Source organism: Vicugna pacos, chromosome 8, assembly GCF_048564905.1.
Source record: "Vicugna pacos chromosome 8, VicPac4, whole genome shotgun sequence".
Classification (NCBI taxonomy): domain Eukaryota; kingdom Metazoa; phylum Chordata; class Mammalia; order Artiodactyla; family Camelidae; genus Vicugna; species Vicugna pacos.
Genome location: NC_132994.1, coordinates 14,709,337 through 14,728,288, shown reverse-complemented (window position 1 = coordinate 14,728,288; position 18,952 = coordinate 14,709,337). Strand labels below are relative to the sequence as shown.

General features: G+C 35.8%; 1 protein-coding gene across 5 annotated transcripts in view; it reads right to left on the bottom strand.

The window, feature by feature from the left end:
* Nucleotides 1-18,952, bottom strand: part of DOP1A (DOP1 leucine zipper like protein A) — an 86,094-nt gene that overhangs the window by 4,102 nt on the left and 63,040 nt on the right. For 4 of the 5 annotated variants that reach the window (XM_072965543.1, XM_072965545.1, XM_072965544.1 and 1 more), the window contains exons 22-35: nucleotides 17,613-17,738; nucleotides 14,642-14,776; nucleotides 12,925-12,980; nucleotides 11,666-11,770; nucleotides 8,648-8,714; nucleotides 8,355-8,499; nucleotides 8,095-8,174; nucleotides 6,966-7,075; nucleotides 6,558-6,707; nucleotides 6,352-6,413; nucleotides 5,462-5,614; nucleotides 4,192-4,328; nucleotides 3,252-3,307; nucleotides 2,187-2,351 (exon numbers count right to left, since the gene is read on the bottom strand). In XM_072965543.1, coding sequence (XP_072821644.1) covers nucleotides 2,187-2,351; nucleotides 3,252-3,307; nucleotides 4,192-4,328; nucleotides 5,462-5,614; nucleotides 6,352-6,413; nucleotides 6,558-6,707; nucleotides 6,966-7,075; nucleotides 8,095-8,174; nucleotides 8,355-8,499; nucleotides 8,648-8,714; nucleotides 11,666-11,770; nucleotides 12,925-12,980; nucleotides 14,642-14,776; nucleotides 17,613-17,738 — 1,547 coding nt within the window. The remainder of the gene's footprint in view (nucleotides 1-2,186; nucleotides 2,352-3,251; nucleotides 3,308-4,191; nucleotides 4,329-5,461; nucleotides 5,615-6,351; nucleotides 6,414-6,557; nucleotides 6,708-6,965; nucleotides 7,076-8,094; nucleotides 8,175-8,354; nucleotides 8,500-8,647; nucleotides 8,715-11,665; nucleotides 11,771-12,924; nucleotides 12,981-14,641; nucleotides 14,777-17,612; nucleotides 17,739-18,952) is intronic. The other variant, XM_072965546.1, reaches the window with a different exon arrangement.

The window sequence follows — 18,952 nt, the reverse complement described above, 5'->3', positions numbered from 1 at the left end:
CACCGTTTTTAATAGCTACATAGTGCTCCAGTGTTGGAAGGTACTGATTTAACCAGTCTCCTAGATTGCCCAATTTCTTGCTATTACAAGCAGTGCCACAACAGATACCCTTACATAATTTTGACTTTGGGGCATGTCTAAGACTACAGTGGTTGGGTAAATCCTTGGATATAGCAGAATTACTACCTTAAAGAGAATGTGTATTTTGAATTTGGTAAATATTAACTTCTTCGGACAAAAGTTAAACAATATCAATACACACTATCAACAAGAGTAAGAATGCTTCGACTGTTAAGGGTAAAAGGAAATACACTTTTATATCTTTACCATTCTGATTGTATTAGTACTTTTAATTGGGATTTCTCTTATAAGTATGGCTGAACAACTTTTCCTGTGTTTACAAACCATTCCTTTTCTATAACTACTCATTAATTCTGTCATAGGCTCGTTTTTCTGTTGGGTTATCAAAATTGAGCAAGCTACAGTTTGGTCATATACACTGCAGACATCTCCCGTCTCACTGCTGCATTTTAAACTTTATGATATTTCTCTAGTCACATAGAGACTTAATATTGCATGTAATTAAATTATTAAGTATTTTAAACTTTTGAAATATATATCATGCTTAGGGAGATACCACTCTTTCAAGATTATTAAATTCTCCGTATCTTTTACTATACCTTGTAGTTTTTTTTTAAGATATAGTACTTAAAAAAAAAAACTACAGTTAATATTACAGCATATTTCATCCCTTTTCTAATAACTGTATCTTGACAAGTGAAGAGGATGGTAACTCAATTTGGTTCTCATCATGGAAGCTAAGAAGTCAATAGTATGAGCACACTATTTAATATTCTTCCTAGAGCATGAAGACTAGTTTCCATCACCTTTGTGAACACAAGCATCCTAGTTAATTTTGGCCACTTTCCTACAATTCTGCGTAGTATCCTTTTCTGAACTTCAGGAGTGACATCAGTTTAACAGCTACCCAACCACTGAAACTCATTAAGAAGCAGATGTATATAATTTTCAAATGGAAAGAAAAATTAAAGGAACTGGAATCATCTAAAAAAATTTCTAGTTCTTACCATTAAATTTAATGAAAAGCTTCTGAAACAGCAATTTGTAGAAATTTAAGCACATCCAAATATAGAAAAAAATTCTGGTATCTTACTCTATCCTATTAATATTCTATTTCAGAAGACTAATATAATTCAATACATTATATAAATATACATTTGATCATGTGGATAAATCCTCAAATTATCTTAGCTATATTTTGATAAAATGATCTTGCATAGTTTGCCTATTACTTAAAAAAGTTAAGTATGAAAAACCATAATTAAATATTTTTGAGCTCTTATGAAAAAGGTACTTATAAGAATTTACATCTATTAATTTTCTCCCTATTCCCCTTTGCCATCTCTCCAGTTCAATTCACTATCATCTGTAATAAAAGCTTCTTGATTCCAGTCTTGCTCAATTCCAGTCTTTTCTCCAAACTACAAAGCCAAAGAAAAATTTCTAAAATACAAGACTGATAACATCACTTCATTCCTTAAAATGCTTCAATGGCTTCCCAACGTCTTAGTTAAAAGTCCAAATACTCTACCATAGCTTACATGGCCTTACATAATTCAGGCCTTTTCCAGCCTCTTCTCTTGACATTCTGCTCCAGCAATACTGATTTTTCAACACTTCACACACAAAAGGTCCATTTCAAGCTCTAAGTCTTCACACATGCACTTCCCCCAACCATTACTCTTCACGACCTCAGTTTAAAAGTCCCCTCAGGGCCTGCTCGGACCCTCAGAGCCAGGAGGGGTCTCGGCTGTGTGGCCTCACAGCATCCTGCAAGTCAGCTATCAGAACATCCATCATGTATTTAACTGAACGTCTCCTACACTGGACTTGACGCTGGTGAGCATGTATCCCGCTGCCTCACATGTGGTGGGTACTCATTTTGCTGACTGAATGGTCTGCCAGTGTTAATACATCCACAGCAACGACTTTCAGCAGCTCCCTATAACTGTGATGCCCCATTATCCCCCTGCCAAAACAATTACATTTCAAAAAAAATTATGACTATTTCAATTTACACAAAAAAATTTTAAATTAGCCTTAGATTCACTGACAAAAGCAAATGCATTTTTAAAAATCTGTTTAGTAACTTTACTTCTACTTACATCTGAAACTGAGGAAGATTTTCGGAGGGTAATGCCAGAGCCAAATCCAAAAATTTGCAAGCAGAGAGATAGAGGTTTAACCACCGCTGGCTGTTATATGAAGTAGAAAAGCCATTACCTCCTGTGTAGGTTGTCTCCAGACCAGCCACAGAGGGGCCTGAAGTCCTATAAGCAGGAGACAGTGCTTTCAGCAGTTACATCCACTTACTAACAGGAGACTCCTGGAAAACCTCAAAGTGCTAGCTAATATTTTTCATAATCATTCTGATAAGTATACCAGTAATTGCTAAGCAAGGTCATGACTAAATTAATTTTACTGCTGTCAAAATTTCATTTTTGTTCTTTAAATTTTAAGAATGTAAAAATAGTAGAGAGTAACTTGTTATACTCAAGAAGTATAAAAACACAAGCTGTAAAACCAAGAGACCTCCTTACTACTTAGTGTCCTGCAAAGATGGTGAAGGAAACTTTCTATAGTAAACACAGCTGTCAGTACAGAGGACTCTCTTATAAACCTAGTACTAAAGAAGGGTAAAATATATTCAAGAAATAACAACATTAAAGTAACTTTTCAATTTACAAACTTATTTGTACAAAAATCTCTACATAAAGAAAAATATATTTAGTCATATATTAATAAAATGCCTCTACTAAAAAGAATAAAATTACAGTACATTAAACTGAGATCATTCTGGAAGATCTAGACATACGGATACCTTAGTCCTGTCACCTACCATAACAGATTCTGCTGCATGTTTCAGGAACAAGAGCTGGCCCACTAAACCAACGTGGCTCATGTAGCTGAAACAGTATTGTTTTCAACTAAATTTATGTCCACAGGCCAAATGCCACAAATGTTGATAATTTAATCCAGTTTAAAATGCCTAAAGAATAAATGAAACTGTATCATATCCAAATATGATCAACTGGGTAATAAGAGGCTAAATATAGAAAGTATTCAGATAGAAGTTAGTGTCTGTAGTCTCCTAGTTATAAAGCAGCATTCTGGATGATTTTGGGACATTCTACACTGACAAGAAGGTACCGAAATGCAGTCCATATTACCGTGAGATATCTTCATCAGCAGTGAGTTCCTGCTCCATCAGTAAAAATACCTGTACCTGAAGACCATGGAATTAATATTAAATGTTTAGTATCATTCTTTTAAGTTATCATTAAGCTATATTTTCGTTAATTCAAATATAAATTTCAGGACACAACTTCAGGATCTTTAAATTATACTTAGTCCCTAAAAGTGAAACTGCAAATTTAGCATAGAACCTTGCTACTAATTTGGTCAAGGTGAGATGAAGGCATGTTTTTATTTGGTGATTACAGAACAGAGTTACAGTTATTAAAAAAGGAAAAATATCACAGCCAATTTCTTTGTGGGGAAATTATAAATGCTGGGTTTGCAGTGTTACAGATTCCTTCCCTTTTACTCACCTCTCTCCCCCCAGCTCCCCAGGTCATTCAGGGGAAGGTGACAAGGTTTGGTTTGGGAGCAGGAAGGACTGGTGTAGTAGGACTTAGGAAGGTTTTACTGATTGGAAGTTAACACAATCTTGTCAAAGTCTCTCTGAAGCAGCTTGCCTGGGATATGTGCTGCACTTCAAGAGTGACACATGCCTTACGTCAGCCCATCTAAATCCAGCTAAACCATCTCTAATCACTCTAGAGGTACTGCTGTGGGTGGCAACCAGGCCTGGCAGCCATGACAAAGTAAAAAAATCTGGTGTAGAAGAGAATGAACTGAACCAGATCAGAAAAAGTAATGATTCACAAGGAGCTAATATTGCAAACGCTGCATATTGCAAAGTATCAGCCCATATGGGGTCAGAATCTGACTTGTTTTACTATTTTCAACTGTAAAGACTGTCAATAACAGGCTTAACTAAAGTTCAATTCTCTTCCAAGGTTAGTGTCTATCCAGTAAACATGTTGATGCTAATCACATTGTTTTATAATTTAGATTTATTATGTTACTGAATTAAAATTTACTCACAAGTTCTGTAATCATGGTGGGCCAGAGTGAGGTAAGATGTTGTGGAGACATTCTTAAAAGTAACACTCTGAAAAACAGGAACACTTGGGAGTGAAGAGTTGGCACCTGGGGCAAACGGAGACTCTCAACCAATCGCTCTGAAAGAAATACAGAATATTTTCAATATCTGCATAATTAGAATCATTATCATATGAACTTTTCTAAATAACCTAGTCTGGTACTTCTCAAACTACCTGTGGTGAAGGATCAACTTGTTAAAAAATTTCCAATCTCTTGCAGATTGACACTCTCATAAAATACCATAAAAATGAATTACTAGAAAAAAATCAAATTGAAGAAACATAAAATACAAATGCCATGTTCTTATTACTAGATTCAGCAGATGCTATCAAATCACTATAGAGGTTTAAAATGCTTATTCTACATTTCTGTACTTACCTCATCATGGATGGAATAACAGACTGATACTGGTCCATGGACCACACTTTGAGTAGCACTAATCTAGTCCACTTAAAAAAACAAAATCACAGGACAAATCGTGTGCATATAGTACACTGGACATCAGGTATAAAGCGTTAGAAAAGAAGGAGTCACTTATCTTCTGAGAGAGAAAAATAATCTCACTAAGCGATGACAATTGGCCTTCCCAACCCAGTCCCCATGCTGCCTCACAAGGCCGGCAGTGCACAAGCACACTGAGTTGGCAGCAACAGTTCTGCCGGGGCAAGTTCGCTCCCATTACGGAGCTATTTGGTGGCACAGGGTGATGACTGCGCTGCTATCCTGCAGGACACAGAGGCCACCAAACCCAAATGATGGTGATCAAAACCTTACACAACTCCCACCCTGGCCCCAAACTCTAAATCTCCAAATGTTACTTCTAGCCAACATTTCCTGGCTCTGCCTGTAGTTTGGTTCTCTCTTTAAAGGTTTATAACCCGTTATCCACAATAAAAAACCACTAACATGCCTGCTTGCAGCAAAAGTCTTATACCTCATTCTCAAACATGAATTCCTAGAAATGTGACCCAAAAAATAAAATAGAGACCATATTTAGGCAAGTCCTATAAAGTCAGTGTTTGATTTCTTTTACATACTGGTGGTGATCATTTCTGTTGTTTCAGAAGAACGAATTTCTAATTCTGCAACATTCTCCGCCTGTGTACACTTGGTATATTTCACCCCAACTTACAATTTAGGGAAAGTATTTTCAAAGGAACAAAAAAACCCTGTAGTTTAGAAAATAGAGACAGTATTTTCCACTATTTACCTTGTATATCTGGAAGATATTTCTGGTACTGGTCAATTTCACTGCTAAAAATAGCAAATGCTAATCTTTTGAGAAGCATAGCTCTCTGCTCTAGCTCCACATCACGGTTTGCAAAGAGATTAAGTGAACTGCTTTGAGCCACAGCTACGCGAGCTGGAAAAAAAAAAAGGCAAGTATTACATTCAAGAGAGGAGCTTAGCTTGGGGCTCCCCTCCAAGGCAGAAAACAATGCTGTGAAGATAAAAATACTGTGTCTCTTTTCCAGATGGGGAAACTGCAGCTTGTGTTAAGAACTGACATGAAATCATACAGATTCATCCAACTTTACTGCCTATTTAAGGTCATTAGTTTAGTCACTTTCAAACTTAAAAGAAAAATCAAGAAAACCTTTTTGTTCAGATGAAATACTATGAGGAACTCTATAAAATCAATCAAGACAGAGTAGACGAGGGTGGAGAGTGATTCTGACCTTCTTGGCCCCTCTCTTTCTTCCTTCAGAGGAGATGGACATAGCCCCAGAATTTAAGGTGAGTTGTTTGATAGGTCTGATCCAACTGCCTGCCTTTCTCGGCCTCCCTACCCGTCAGTCTTTCATTCATTCCATAATTACTTACTTAGTGTTTACTATGTGCCAGGTTCTATACCATGTGCTGGGGAAACAATTTAGAGACAAATTAGACGTGGTCAGATAGTTCTACTTATTATTCATCACAACATTCATCACAATATTTATATATGTCCTTTTTAAGTTTTAACATTATGTTCCTGTAGGATACTGTGTATAACTTGACAATGAGCTAATTCAGTAGCTTCTAGAAAAGAGCAAAGTAAATATAAGAACGGACCATACAGAAAAGACACTGCTTAGGTAGTCATCCCACAATACTCACTCATCAGATCTCTAAATGTTGTCTTATCATGTGTCATCAGATTGTCCATAATTGCTCTCCAACTGAAAGAGATGAGGATTATGGTACATAAGTAAGATTTTGTTGTTGTTATTATTAAAAAAGTGTTCTACTTTGCAAGTTAGGAGTTGATTTCAACAGACTTTGTGAGATGTATTATCATGCTGAACAGAAACAAGATGGCTTACTGATTAACACAAGACGCATCCATCTGAAAGAAACTGGGGTCCATAAAGAGGTCAAAGGCTTCTTTTTTCCAAGCTCTCCGTGTGTACTGATACCCACTAAGACTGCTGAGCAGCTGGACACAGGCTCGGTAACTAGGGGCGTTATGTGCACTAGGAGGAAGGAAAACTACCTTAATCTATATGTTATAACTTTAATCATCATATTATATTATTCCTAAGCGTTCACATTTACCTAAAGCAAGGATGGGAAAGAGAAAACACCGTAAGAGTAATAATTTCTTTATCACTATAATCCAAGGTAAAAATAAACTTATTTTATGGTAATTCCAAAAATGGCAATGAAGGGACACAATTTATTTCTAACAGACTATGAATTAACTAAGAAATCTAGTTAAATAATAATAGTACCTGTGATTTCGGAGGTAGGGCACAACATAATGCATAATGTTTACTAGTAAAGGAATAACTCGTTCTTTCTCATCACTGTAGAAAACCATATCCAAAAGATGAGCCAAAACCTGAAAAAACATTAGAAACTAAATGGAATGCATACACTAGGAGCTGAAAATGATAGCATTCAGGGGTGGTTTTCAGTCTGTAAGAAAACCAGAATACCTTAAAAAATTACAAAAATCTAAAATCAAAGCTCCCTATTTTTACATAAATGGTTTCTACCACTATTTGTGTTTTTGTCCATTATAACTGTAGGATATAAATATGAGCAAATTTTATTACGTACAGCCAAGATAGGGAAGAATGGAAAAAGAGAGGTTAAGAACCTTCCAATGTGATGGTGAGTAGACAGCAAATTTAAGACTAGAAACAGTATTCTCTTTTTCTGACTGGGTTAAGAGAGGGAGTGGGAAAAATCCAACCAAATGAATTGAGCTGCAGCTCTGTCAATTAATAGTTGTTTGGCGTTAGTCATACTGTTTGTGAGGCTCAGTATCCACTCCTGAAAAGGGGAAATAAAAATGACCTGCAAGGCTGTATAACAGGGTGTAAAAAAGAAATGTCAGACGATATATACAAAAATGTTTGGTAAACTGTAAAATACTACAGTGGCCAGCATCATTATGCCACCTCCACCCATCCCTACCATACTGTGATACAAAAGCACTTATCGTTTTTTTAAAAAACACTTAAAATGTTTTATTTTATTTTTACTTTTTTGGGGGAGTGGAGGGGCATGTAATTAGGTTTATTTATTTATTTATTTTAATGGAGGTTCTGGGAATTGAACCCAGGACCTCATGCATGCTAAATATGTGCTCTATCACTGAGCTATACCCTGCCTAAAAAGGACACTTTGAAAAAACAGCACACGGGGAGGCGAGAGAGATCTAAATTTATTATCACTAATATTTAACAAACTACTCATCTGAATACAAAGTCAGAACTATTTTCTAAAGTGATTTTTCTTGAAGTACAAAATAGTTTTTCAAATTAAAATCTCCTCTGTAAGAATTACTTGCTAATATTTAACTGTGAAACTGTTTACTTGAAAGTTCATGTGAAAGAATTTGGTAATATTTACCTCAGAGAGTAACGTCAATGCATGGACACTATACACAGAAGGAGTTATGTTGGAGGTTTCCATTGTAGGTGATAACATATCTAAATAAGAAAAAAGACAAGTAAAGTAAAGACATGGTTAGGTTCCCCCCGCCACCACTGAATTAAGCTACTGCTGAACATGAGAAAAGGGTAACTTTACAGTACTTACAGTGCTAACGGCAATAATTTCTTAGTGAATAGATGCCTACAGACAGAAACATAAAAGTCTGAGATCAATACCTTCAACATCAGATTCCAAATTGGTTCCATCTACCATTATTTTGGGAGAAGGCTTAACTTCAAGATTTCGCCGCAGCCATGTTGTCTGTTCCAAAGAAGAACCAGCAATTGCACCAATTGCATCCACTATTTTATGAGTTACGTCCTAAAGACACAAGGAGAAACCATATATCCATGTGCGTACAGGAGCACACACGCAAAACTTCACAGATGCTTTTTCCTGACCTTCCCATTTTAGAGGGCACTGAGAAACACAGAGTTCTGGCAACAGCTCTCAATTCAGAACGACTTACCTGGAGGTCTCTTTGGTCTTTTTTATTTTCCAAGCTAGGGTTTTTCATAATAAACTCATTCAAAACCCTAAGAGGGCCAAAGAGAAGAACAAACAGGAAATATTAGTGTAAAGAAATGATGCGATCTAATTTCTCACAGTGAGCAAGTGGTTCTGTGGCCTCAATTTCTATTTTATATGTTTAATGACTACATAGATAGGTATCCTGTGACTCAGGTGAGATGCATAAACATGCACAAGAAAAGACCTGTACATGGGTATTTATAACATTTTTTATAAAATCCAAACCTGGAAAGAACCCAAACGTCCAGCAACAAAAGAGATACACTGCAGCATATTCATACAATGAAATACTAAACAATGAAAATGAATAAATTATAGCTATGTGACATTACATGGATAAATTTTACAAACATGTGCTGTGTGAAAGAAGCAGACACAAAATAAGGTATTTACATATACTTAGTGCTCAAAAACAAGGCAAAATTTATCTGTGGTGTTAGAAGTCGGAGTAGTGGTTATCTTGGGGAGAAGGGAAAGGACAGCTAATTGGGAGGGGACCTGAGGGGACATATGGTGTCCTGTTTCTTAATTTAGGTTTCTGATTGTACAGTTGGTATATCACTTTGTAATAACTTGTGGAATTGTGAACTTATTATTTGCATGTTTTCTGTATGTGTTTTACACATTGACAAAAAATTTAAAGAAAACTCTAAAATCCCACCAATCTTAAATTATAATATAAAAATGATTTCTTATCTTGTGTGTATGTATAATAGATTAAAAATACTTCATGAATGGAAAAAAATTCATTTCCACTGTTTGCTAAAATTCCACTCAGTATTCACCTTGACTTGATTTTATTAAGATAAATTATATGCATAATTATTTCCAAAGTAATATGTAAAGTTACATGGAATAACAATCACATCGACCTCTATTTTGTAATTAGGAAATTTTAGAGGATAAGTGGAATGGCTGGGGGAAAAATGAAACCACCAGAAATTAAAAAATATAATTTTCTAGTATATCTGAAAATGTCCAACTTTTAATTTAAACACTCAAGAGTATACACAAATTGAGAAGGAGGTAGGATCTTTCATTATCTGAGAAACAAGAAAGAAAGAAAAAAATGGATGAGGAAACAGTAAAATCTTGTGGGGGAGAAGCTAAAAGTCGTAATACATGGCTTTAATTTTTAATGAAATTAGCCAGCAGGGTATCTGTGATGATTCAAAGAAGTGTCCATATAGTCCCTTGTTGAGCCTTACAACAACACAGAGGTAGGTAAGGCAGGTACTATTATTCCGGCCTGACAGATGGGAAAATAGCCATGGAGAGGTTTACTGACGTACCCGGGGTCTCAGAGATGAGGGTCAGAACTGGAGATCAGAAGATAAGAATCAAAAATCTTATGAGAATGTTGTTTGATTCCCAGTGTTTACAGTTATCTCTCATCACTAAAATTATCATACGCACTAGTTATCTTAACCTTTGTCCAGGAATTGCAGAGTCCACTGCTCTTTTCACTACACGTTCAACGTCTAAAACTCCTTTAACATTTTGATTTAGAAAACAGAATGATGTCTAGGGATCATCATGATCCCCGACACTCGTGAGCAAGACGGTAGAGCTCACTTGGGCTGGGCTGGGCACACAGGGCTCCTCACCTTCTGCAGGGTGATCGCTCTCCTCCAGCCCTCATCACTGTCCCTCCATCTCCCCTCTGCTTCCTCGTGGAAGACTACCTTCCCACATCTACCAGAAAACTTTAGACAACTTTACAAAAGAACCCGTCCCTTCCCTCCCCTCCACCTCAACATTTTCTACACCACTGGTTGCCAAACCAGAATCACTAGTTTCCTTAAGGACAACTGAGAAGCTAAGCCTCTGTATCTAGAATCACACAACTACATATATAAAATCATCATCAAAGCTACAGAGGTTGACTAAAAGGTCCAAGTTCTCTGCACATGGCTGAATTTACATCCATTCAGTGTGGTAACATGTTGACCATATGCGGTAATGTAAACAGGCTGGAGAAAAGTTTATTCCCTTTCCTTCCCCTCTTATGTCTTAAGCAGTTCTTTTCAAACTATAGGTGTGAACTTTCTGACGTTTGCTTTTCTGTCCTTTGCTAGCCTCTTTCCTTCTTTTTCTGTCCTGTTAATTCAGTCTCATCACCAACAGCACCCAAACTTCCTACCTCCCACCAGAATTCCTACTCCATCGTCTTTCCCCTCTGATCCACTCTACTACTAACTTGCCAGTCATGTCTTTCCTCAAAACCTGCAATGACTTCCACCCCCATCCAAGACCAAATTTCTTAACTAAATTGCAAACTCCTTCCGCATTCTAGCTCCTATCTCCCTTTCCATCCACCTGCATTCCACGGCTGTGCCCTACTACATAGCCAAAGCAGACAAAGCACCTTGCCCAGTGTACCCCTCCCTTCCTGCTCACACTACCTCCATTCACTGAGCAAATATTTCTTGGGGACATACTAGAAACCAAGAATAATGGAGAGCAAAAGACATTGTCCATGACATTGTGGTGTTGGAGTTAAGAAAGGGTGACTGGAATTTACCAGATCATGCAAATTACTAACACAGATCAGGAAACAACAAGAAGCAGAGAGAAAATGACTTTTCCAAGCCTGTTTACGTTCAGGGCCCTGAACTCAAATGATCCTCCTCTATGAAGTTCCCCTTCCGCCTTCCCACGCACTCCTGCCCCTTTCAATCCCACACTTTCTCCTAAGTAACTACTCATGCAACAGTTTTATGTTAGCACATTTACATTCTGTGTACGTATAAATACACACTGTTCCCTCTGCATTCCCCTTCACTTTTTTTTTTCTTTTAAATACGCCTCATATTAAATATCTACCTCTGTACCTTGAGAATCCTTTGGGAAGGCAGAAAGATCACATGGTCACCCAAAACATCTGTTATTCAGCAATTAGACAATGAACATTATTCTATCATTGGAAATAATATTTTTAAGTGAAATTGCTTACCCAAGTATAAGAAACTGCCCTGGGGCCGGAAGACTCAATTGTATGGAGTCTTTCAGAAGTATCAACAATGATGCCCAGCTATCCACTAAATTGGGCACTGGAATTCTGCAAGATAAATATGGTCTGTATATATACACAGAAAGCCACTGTAAACTTTAATTTGCTTTATATTTTCCCACAGCCTTTACCATAAAATTTTCTACTACTTTCTCTGAAACATTTCCTAAATTTTTATAGACTGTGATGGAACATTCTAAAAGCTTTATATTTTCTACTAATATTACATGTGAAAAGAAAACTAAGCACATTTAAAATACCACGTGTGATTTATTAGCCTAGATTTTGCTATAGAAATACCAGTTTTTAATCACATGAACTCTCAAAATTAAATACAACTGTAATGAATCTCAGTTTAATCACTGACATCATAGTTCCCTACTCCCTTTCCTATTCACTCCACTTCTCTCTTCTATGAGGTCTTTTACGTTCACCTCTCAGTCTCTATCTCATTGGAGGTCCATCAATCTATCCTGAATATCAGTCTCTCATCTCTAACGAAATTACGATTATCTTTGTTTCAGGCTGACTTTAACCCTAACACCTCTACGTATCTAAATTCAGATATTAGGAAGTCCTTGCTCTAAATCACAACCAGTTTAACCTAACTTTATAAATGTTGGTCACAGATCACAACTGATGCCAAGCTGGATGATTAAAATGGAAATTACCCTATAAGGTAAGAGTAAGATTCAGGTTCTTGAGTAAGAAGTTGTTAAAACTCAAGTCAACTAACTTCTGTTCAGATGCCAGCTAAATGTAAAACTGGAGTACCATAACAAGAAGATATTTTCACACCATCATTCCTAACATTAAAAAAAAAATCATAGGAGATTACCACATGTTCACCTATATCAAAATAATGGATTCAGTGACAAGGGACATGGTTTCAAGAGTAGGGTTTAGCTTTTCATTTACATTTAAATGATTTTCTTATAGTTCGGTGTTTTAATACTCAGTGTATTTTTAATACACTTAGGTCTTTCAGTTTGTAGGATCTGCATGATTGGGTCATTAAAAGACCAATGACTTTTACTAATAAATCCATAAGCAATGTTTTTCTGTTTCCAGCATTTATTCTTTCAGTTTTAGAGGGTAAAAAAAGCAACTTCCTGAAAGAATTCAGGTGCTTTTCTCCTATATTTCCTAACTTTCACACATTACTAAATTAAGTGAGGAGAGAGCCACATCAGTAATCTTACCTTTGAATATAAGCATAGAAAAACTGAAGCATGCAGACTTCCAAAGAAAGATGTTTCTATAAACAAAAGAAATCAGTTTTGTAGCGAAGAAAAATGCTGCCTTTGCTTTTTCACAGTTGCAACTTCTCTGTATTTTATTTTCAATTTTAAATTAAAAAATTAAAGAAAACACAATCAAGCACTTGGTTGTCATTAAAAAACCCCACAGCTCTCTTCCATGTAGTAGGGAAAATACAACACAACAGCTACTTAAAAAGCTGAAAATGGAAAGAAGGAATCAAAAGATTCTCAACCCCTCATCCCCATATTCAAAGTTGATATCCTAGTCATTACTTTTAAATGGTCCATTTACTCTGAAATAAAAATAGCGTTGATGCTTATAATCAGCCTATGCTTGACTGGTGCTATCAGAATCAGGTTGAGTTTTTTTTTTTATAAAATGGGAATTTAAATCTATTTTACCACATGTTTCTGTTAAAACAGTGTACTTGGTCCCAAATTTGAACTAACTCCTAATAGCCTAAAATGTAGTCTTTAACTAAAGACAGTGCTGAGTATAACATATAATAAAAAGAAAACATTCATTCTTCGAAATCAGTAATAGGCAAGAAAATGGTACTGATGTTCACTGATATTTCCCCATTTGTTACTTTTCAGTACCAACTATTGCCTTGAAAGTTTCCCTTCTTACCACACAAAGAAAAATCAAGTATCTTCAAATGGATTCAGAATCAGTAGATTGAGAGCAGAGGGGCAGCAGTTTAGCAGGTGGAGGATTTGCTCTTATTTATTTTTACATCCTTCACACTTGGCCCAATGTCTCTGGCACAAGCAGATGATGAAAATATTATGCTGAATTGAGCTTTCAGATGCAAATTTAAAATTCTACCACAAATGCCAGAGAAGTGATTTCCGAATAGTAAGGAAATTATTAAAAAGTTAATAAGGACACCAGCTCTTCACACATGCAAATAGTACACTCTTCCCATTGGCAATTCAAGAGAAAGGCAATAGAAATAATTTTTTAGTTATGTGTCATAATTCTGCTAAGGATGTGCTTAGGTCTATTTTGCATTGGCTTAAAGTCTAATGTTTGCAGTTGGTAAATATTTTTTAAGAAAATAGGGCCTCTTAGTGTTGCTGGAACAAAGAGCAGAGAAAGCAGAAAAGTCCATAACTTTACTAATTTATAGATTTTATGTCTGCCTAACTAGAGCCAGGGCACTGTGAGTGCACAGACTGTTGCTCATTTTTTGGTACCCCGTGCAAAGCACAGGTTTGTACATGGTTAATAAATGACACCGACTAGAACTAAGTATATGTGGGGAGTTCACAGGCTTGAGACATTCATTCCGAAGAGGAAGCAATAAGAAGTCGTGAAAAGGTAGCTGAGATAAACAGACCTCAGGCTCTGGCTTCTGTGCCCTTACTTTACATGACCAGAAGAATCTCACCTAGGAATTAGGTCCCACAGCTCCTGACTGCCTGAGATGTACACCTAGAGAGCTACGAGCAGTGAGCCACTCCTCACTGGCCACAGGGGTGATCACAACAGCAAATCACTGCAGGTACCAGTAATCATTTTTATTAGGGCACAGGCACTCATCTCTGCAACCTGTACTACATTTAAAAGGACATTACTGTACAAAAAATATTACTTACCAGGTTTATTTCTGAAATACAAGTGTAAACAAAAGCAAAGAAGAGCTCTTCTTACCTTGTCCTTGGCTATGGCTGGGGGCTGCTTTAAAACTTCCTTCACAGTCTGTATAACTGTTTCTGCTCTCATGACACTGATTGAGCGAACCAGTTCTACTAGTAAAAGCTGTTCTTCACTGGCTGCAGGAATAACCTGGATAACACATCAGTGTATCCACATATGTGTGTGTATATATACATCTTTTAAGAGAAATCACAGAATTAAGAGAATAGTTTACGGCTTTTTCTCAACACAAAGGCCTTTTCATGTTCCTTGACTACTTTGGGTAACATTTATTTTTTAGCAATATAGTACATGTACATTATTTCAAAAAATCAAATAGGACAATAAGCCTTTGAAGAAAAAAATAGCAGTACCCTAGCACTTCAGATGCCCCAAAGAAACCATGCTCAACTCTTAGCTCTTTTCTATCATTTCTGAGTATTACTGTTTCTTCCCACTTTCTGTGATATTTTCTTCAATTTTAGACATTATCTACTGACTTCCTACTTTAGAAGACAAAGATTTAGCTCTCTTACACTATTCTCCCTATCCTCCCAACACAGTTACATCTTAATTTCATGTAAGTCAACATCCTGTGCTCACAAATCTTCTCATTATTCCACTGGACATGACCATTATTTTCTCTTCAGAAGATTTTCAGATCTCCTTTTTATCTCCAGTGTTCTGAAGTTACTTGCTGATCTTTGTGTAGATCTTTTTCACGGTGCCTGTAGAAACTCATTTCCTTCATTTCTGGGGAATTTCCTTGTACTATTTTCTCAGTTATTTTTCTCCCCTCATTTTTTTCTATTCTTTCTTTCTTCAAAAAGATATTGAGCCTCCAGTATCATTTCCCTAATTTTTTAATCTCCTTTCCCCTAGTTTCCATATCTCTAAATTTACATTCTATTTCTGGTAATTTATCTACTTTTTCTTCCAACTCTCAAACTGATTTTGTTTTGCTTCTGCTATAAAATTTACTATTCAAGATAATTTAAAATTTTTGCAGTGGTGTTTCTTATAATCTCTTATTCCATGGATGCAATAGGGTTTTACTTCTTGAAGGACATTACTATTATTTGCATTTTCTTCTGTTACCTGCATTGTTCCTTTTGACTGTCTCTATCTAGTTTTGATTTTTGCCTATTTTTTAGAAGCTTTCTTCATGTGACTGGTATTCCTTGGCTCTCTATTCATATTTAAATGTAGTAATAATATAACTATATCTATATATTTACAGAGTGCTTATTAAATGCCTGGCATTGGTCTAAGTGCCATATATATGTGTGTGTATACATATACTGTTTTTTCCCACTTTGTGTAATATTTTCTTCATATATATATATATGGTGTGTGTATATGTGTGTATGTATGTGTGTGTGTGTATATACATACACATTTCTGTTTCTTACAACCCCATGAAGTTGTATTGCTACCCTGAGGTCATACAGCCAGTGAGTGAGAAGTCAGGATTCGAACCCCAGGGATTTGTTCAAAGTCTGTGCTCTTAACAACCATGTTACTATTCTCTTTCAAAAAGAAATTAAAAAGTGATGGGAAGTTAAGCATTTGTGTGCAAGATTACTGGACAGGTGAGCCTTCCTGTGTGGTGACAACAGTCTAGTGTTGTTGTTTTGTTGTTGTTGTTGTTGTTGTTAGGAGACTCAAACACTTCAATAGCTATCTCAAACTCCTACCCAAGGGACATAATAGCTTCCCACTATCTTGCTGGGGTGAGGCTGATTACCATTTTCACTATGCAGACTTCTCCTGAATCCAGTTTTCAGCATAAAGTCTAATTTCTGCCTGTGTGAACCTTGTGCCGTTGGATCCAGAGCCTCTCTTGATGAACGTTTCAGAGTAAACTTGACTCTAGCCTACTGATGCAGTAGGGTAGGAGAAGTGGGTGGTTGCTTGGGTTGGGAAAAAGGGAACTATAAACTTTCCATCAATCCTCCAGATTTCAGCCCCATTCTAACCCTTTGCTTTTAGAAGTACCTGCTACTTCTACTTTCAGAAACTGTCTGTAGTTTTACAGTGGGAGTCAATCCCCCTCTTGCAGCAACACAGATTAAATATCAGCTTTCTCTGCTCTACTAAGTCAGTTACAACTCAGATAAGTGTTTTTCATTTTGCAAAATTTTGTCGATACTTCTCATTTTTTTATGGTTCCCTCTCCCAATTTTTTGTCATTGTGGGTTTTGTTGTTTAAAATTTTTTTACGCTCACTTTTGGGAAGATAGCAGAGAAAAATTCATGTGTTCAATATGCCATGTTAAACAACATGTGCCTAATTAATTTTAAATAGTCCAGGATTTTAATTCTGTTCAATGTAGTTATCTACTACTGAATCTTCATATGCAAAATAGTGTCATGTAAGTGGGAATGTTTATTTTTGTTACTTTAGAAATATCAGCATGTTATGTGAAATCAACACAAAAATAACAGGTCAGAAGCCTTTAGCTAGACAAGTCTTATTTTATAGGAATGTAAATTATTTATTAACCTTAATATTCTAGTGAGTCAGTATTTACAATATAGAATACTTTTTGGAGCTTTCAAACCCACAAAGCAACAAAATTTTCACATATATATTCCAGTCAAAGACAATACATAAATTACACTTAGGAATGAACTATTCAAGCTGTCACGTAATGAAAACCTAGTCAGATGAAAATTTCTCTCCATATTCTTGCTCTGTACCTTGAATGACTACTATTTAAAAAACACTATACTATATTCCCATTTCTATGCAAAATATAGCTACAGTTTTAATATCATACTAATTTCTTTTTTCACATAAGACCTTTTATATATAAGAAGTTTAGGCAATATATCATTATCTAAACCTGTAGACAAACTTGTTGCTCTTCCATTACTCAGCCCATCCCAGCGCCTCTGTAACTAATGAACTGGAAATTAGCATGCACTCACCATGTGCTTATCAAATGAAAAAACAAAACATACCAAATGGTTAAACATATACCTTGGTCCTAGTGGTAGTTTTATTCTGTCTTCTTTCATTCCATACAAATGCAATGGCAGCCATAAAGTGAACGCCGTGATTCATTGAAATGGGCCCCAATAATTCTAGGATCTGCTGCCTCAAGTTCTAAAAAAAAGTAAGCAAATAATGAGTAAATTAAAAATTATGAAAGCATTAATAACTAGGCTGCATTTTTAGCTTTTCTTGAAATAACATATAGTACTTGTATGTTTCACTACCTAAATAATGGTAGAGGAAACTTTAATAGTGTTAAGAGACTCAACCACAGTCATTTTAATTCAAAAGGGAAAAAAAAACCTTATATAATGGCAACTATCAAACAACCAAATGCAAGAGTCTATTCACTGCAATGAGGTAATACAAAAACACAAAATAGGAAATTTCAATTACGTTTGATGTAAATTCTTCAAAAAAGGGTTTATATTTAAGTGAAACAAAATATATTAAACAAAAAGCATAATGTAATCCAAACATCCGTACTTAAAATTTTCTAATGATTTTCACCCTTTCCCACAGCGCCAGATGTGCTCCCGTGACTCCCAGATCTGGGAAGTCAGGTCTAGGAACAAGATTAGGTAATTGAGGGATATCAATTTGACAACTTGCCATGGTGTAACATGCTTTCGAACACTGACATAATTTCTCTCTAAATACAAAGTAGAAAATCTGGAAAATACCTATAAGAATGAAAAAAAATTTTTAAAAATCAACCATTAACCTCACCATCCTGAGATAATCACTATTAACAGATGAACTTTATCCCTTTTTCTACGGATAAACTTTTTTTACATAATTGGAAATAAAATTTGTTCAGTTATGTAACATCCATTTCACTAAATTTTTAAGCCTTTTCAATTCACTAATTCTTCAAACCACGATTACTAGTGGCTACATAATGTACCACTGAAAGAATAATTTAACTATTCCCTTATTGTTTAAGCTCTCTTTTTTCTGCCATTTTAAAAGGCTATAATGAATATTTATATATATTTGCATAATTTTGATTACCTTAGAATTCATTACTAAAGTAGATTACTAGGTCAAAGACTGAAAGTGAAAGATCTCTGTACATATTGCTAAACTTTTCCAGGAGAGCTCTGCACATTAAAATGTCAACCTGAAATGTCCTAAAGAAAGGAACAAAGTTATAACATGTACGAATGAACCTCAAAGAAAACAGATTAGTGACTGATTGCGGTTAGGGCTGGGAGCAGAGTGACCGCCCATGGGCATGAAGAATCTTCCTGCGGTGCTGGGTATGTTCTAATATTAATTGTGCTGATAGTACTACAGGTCTGTAAAAATACTTAAAAAAAAAT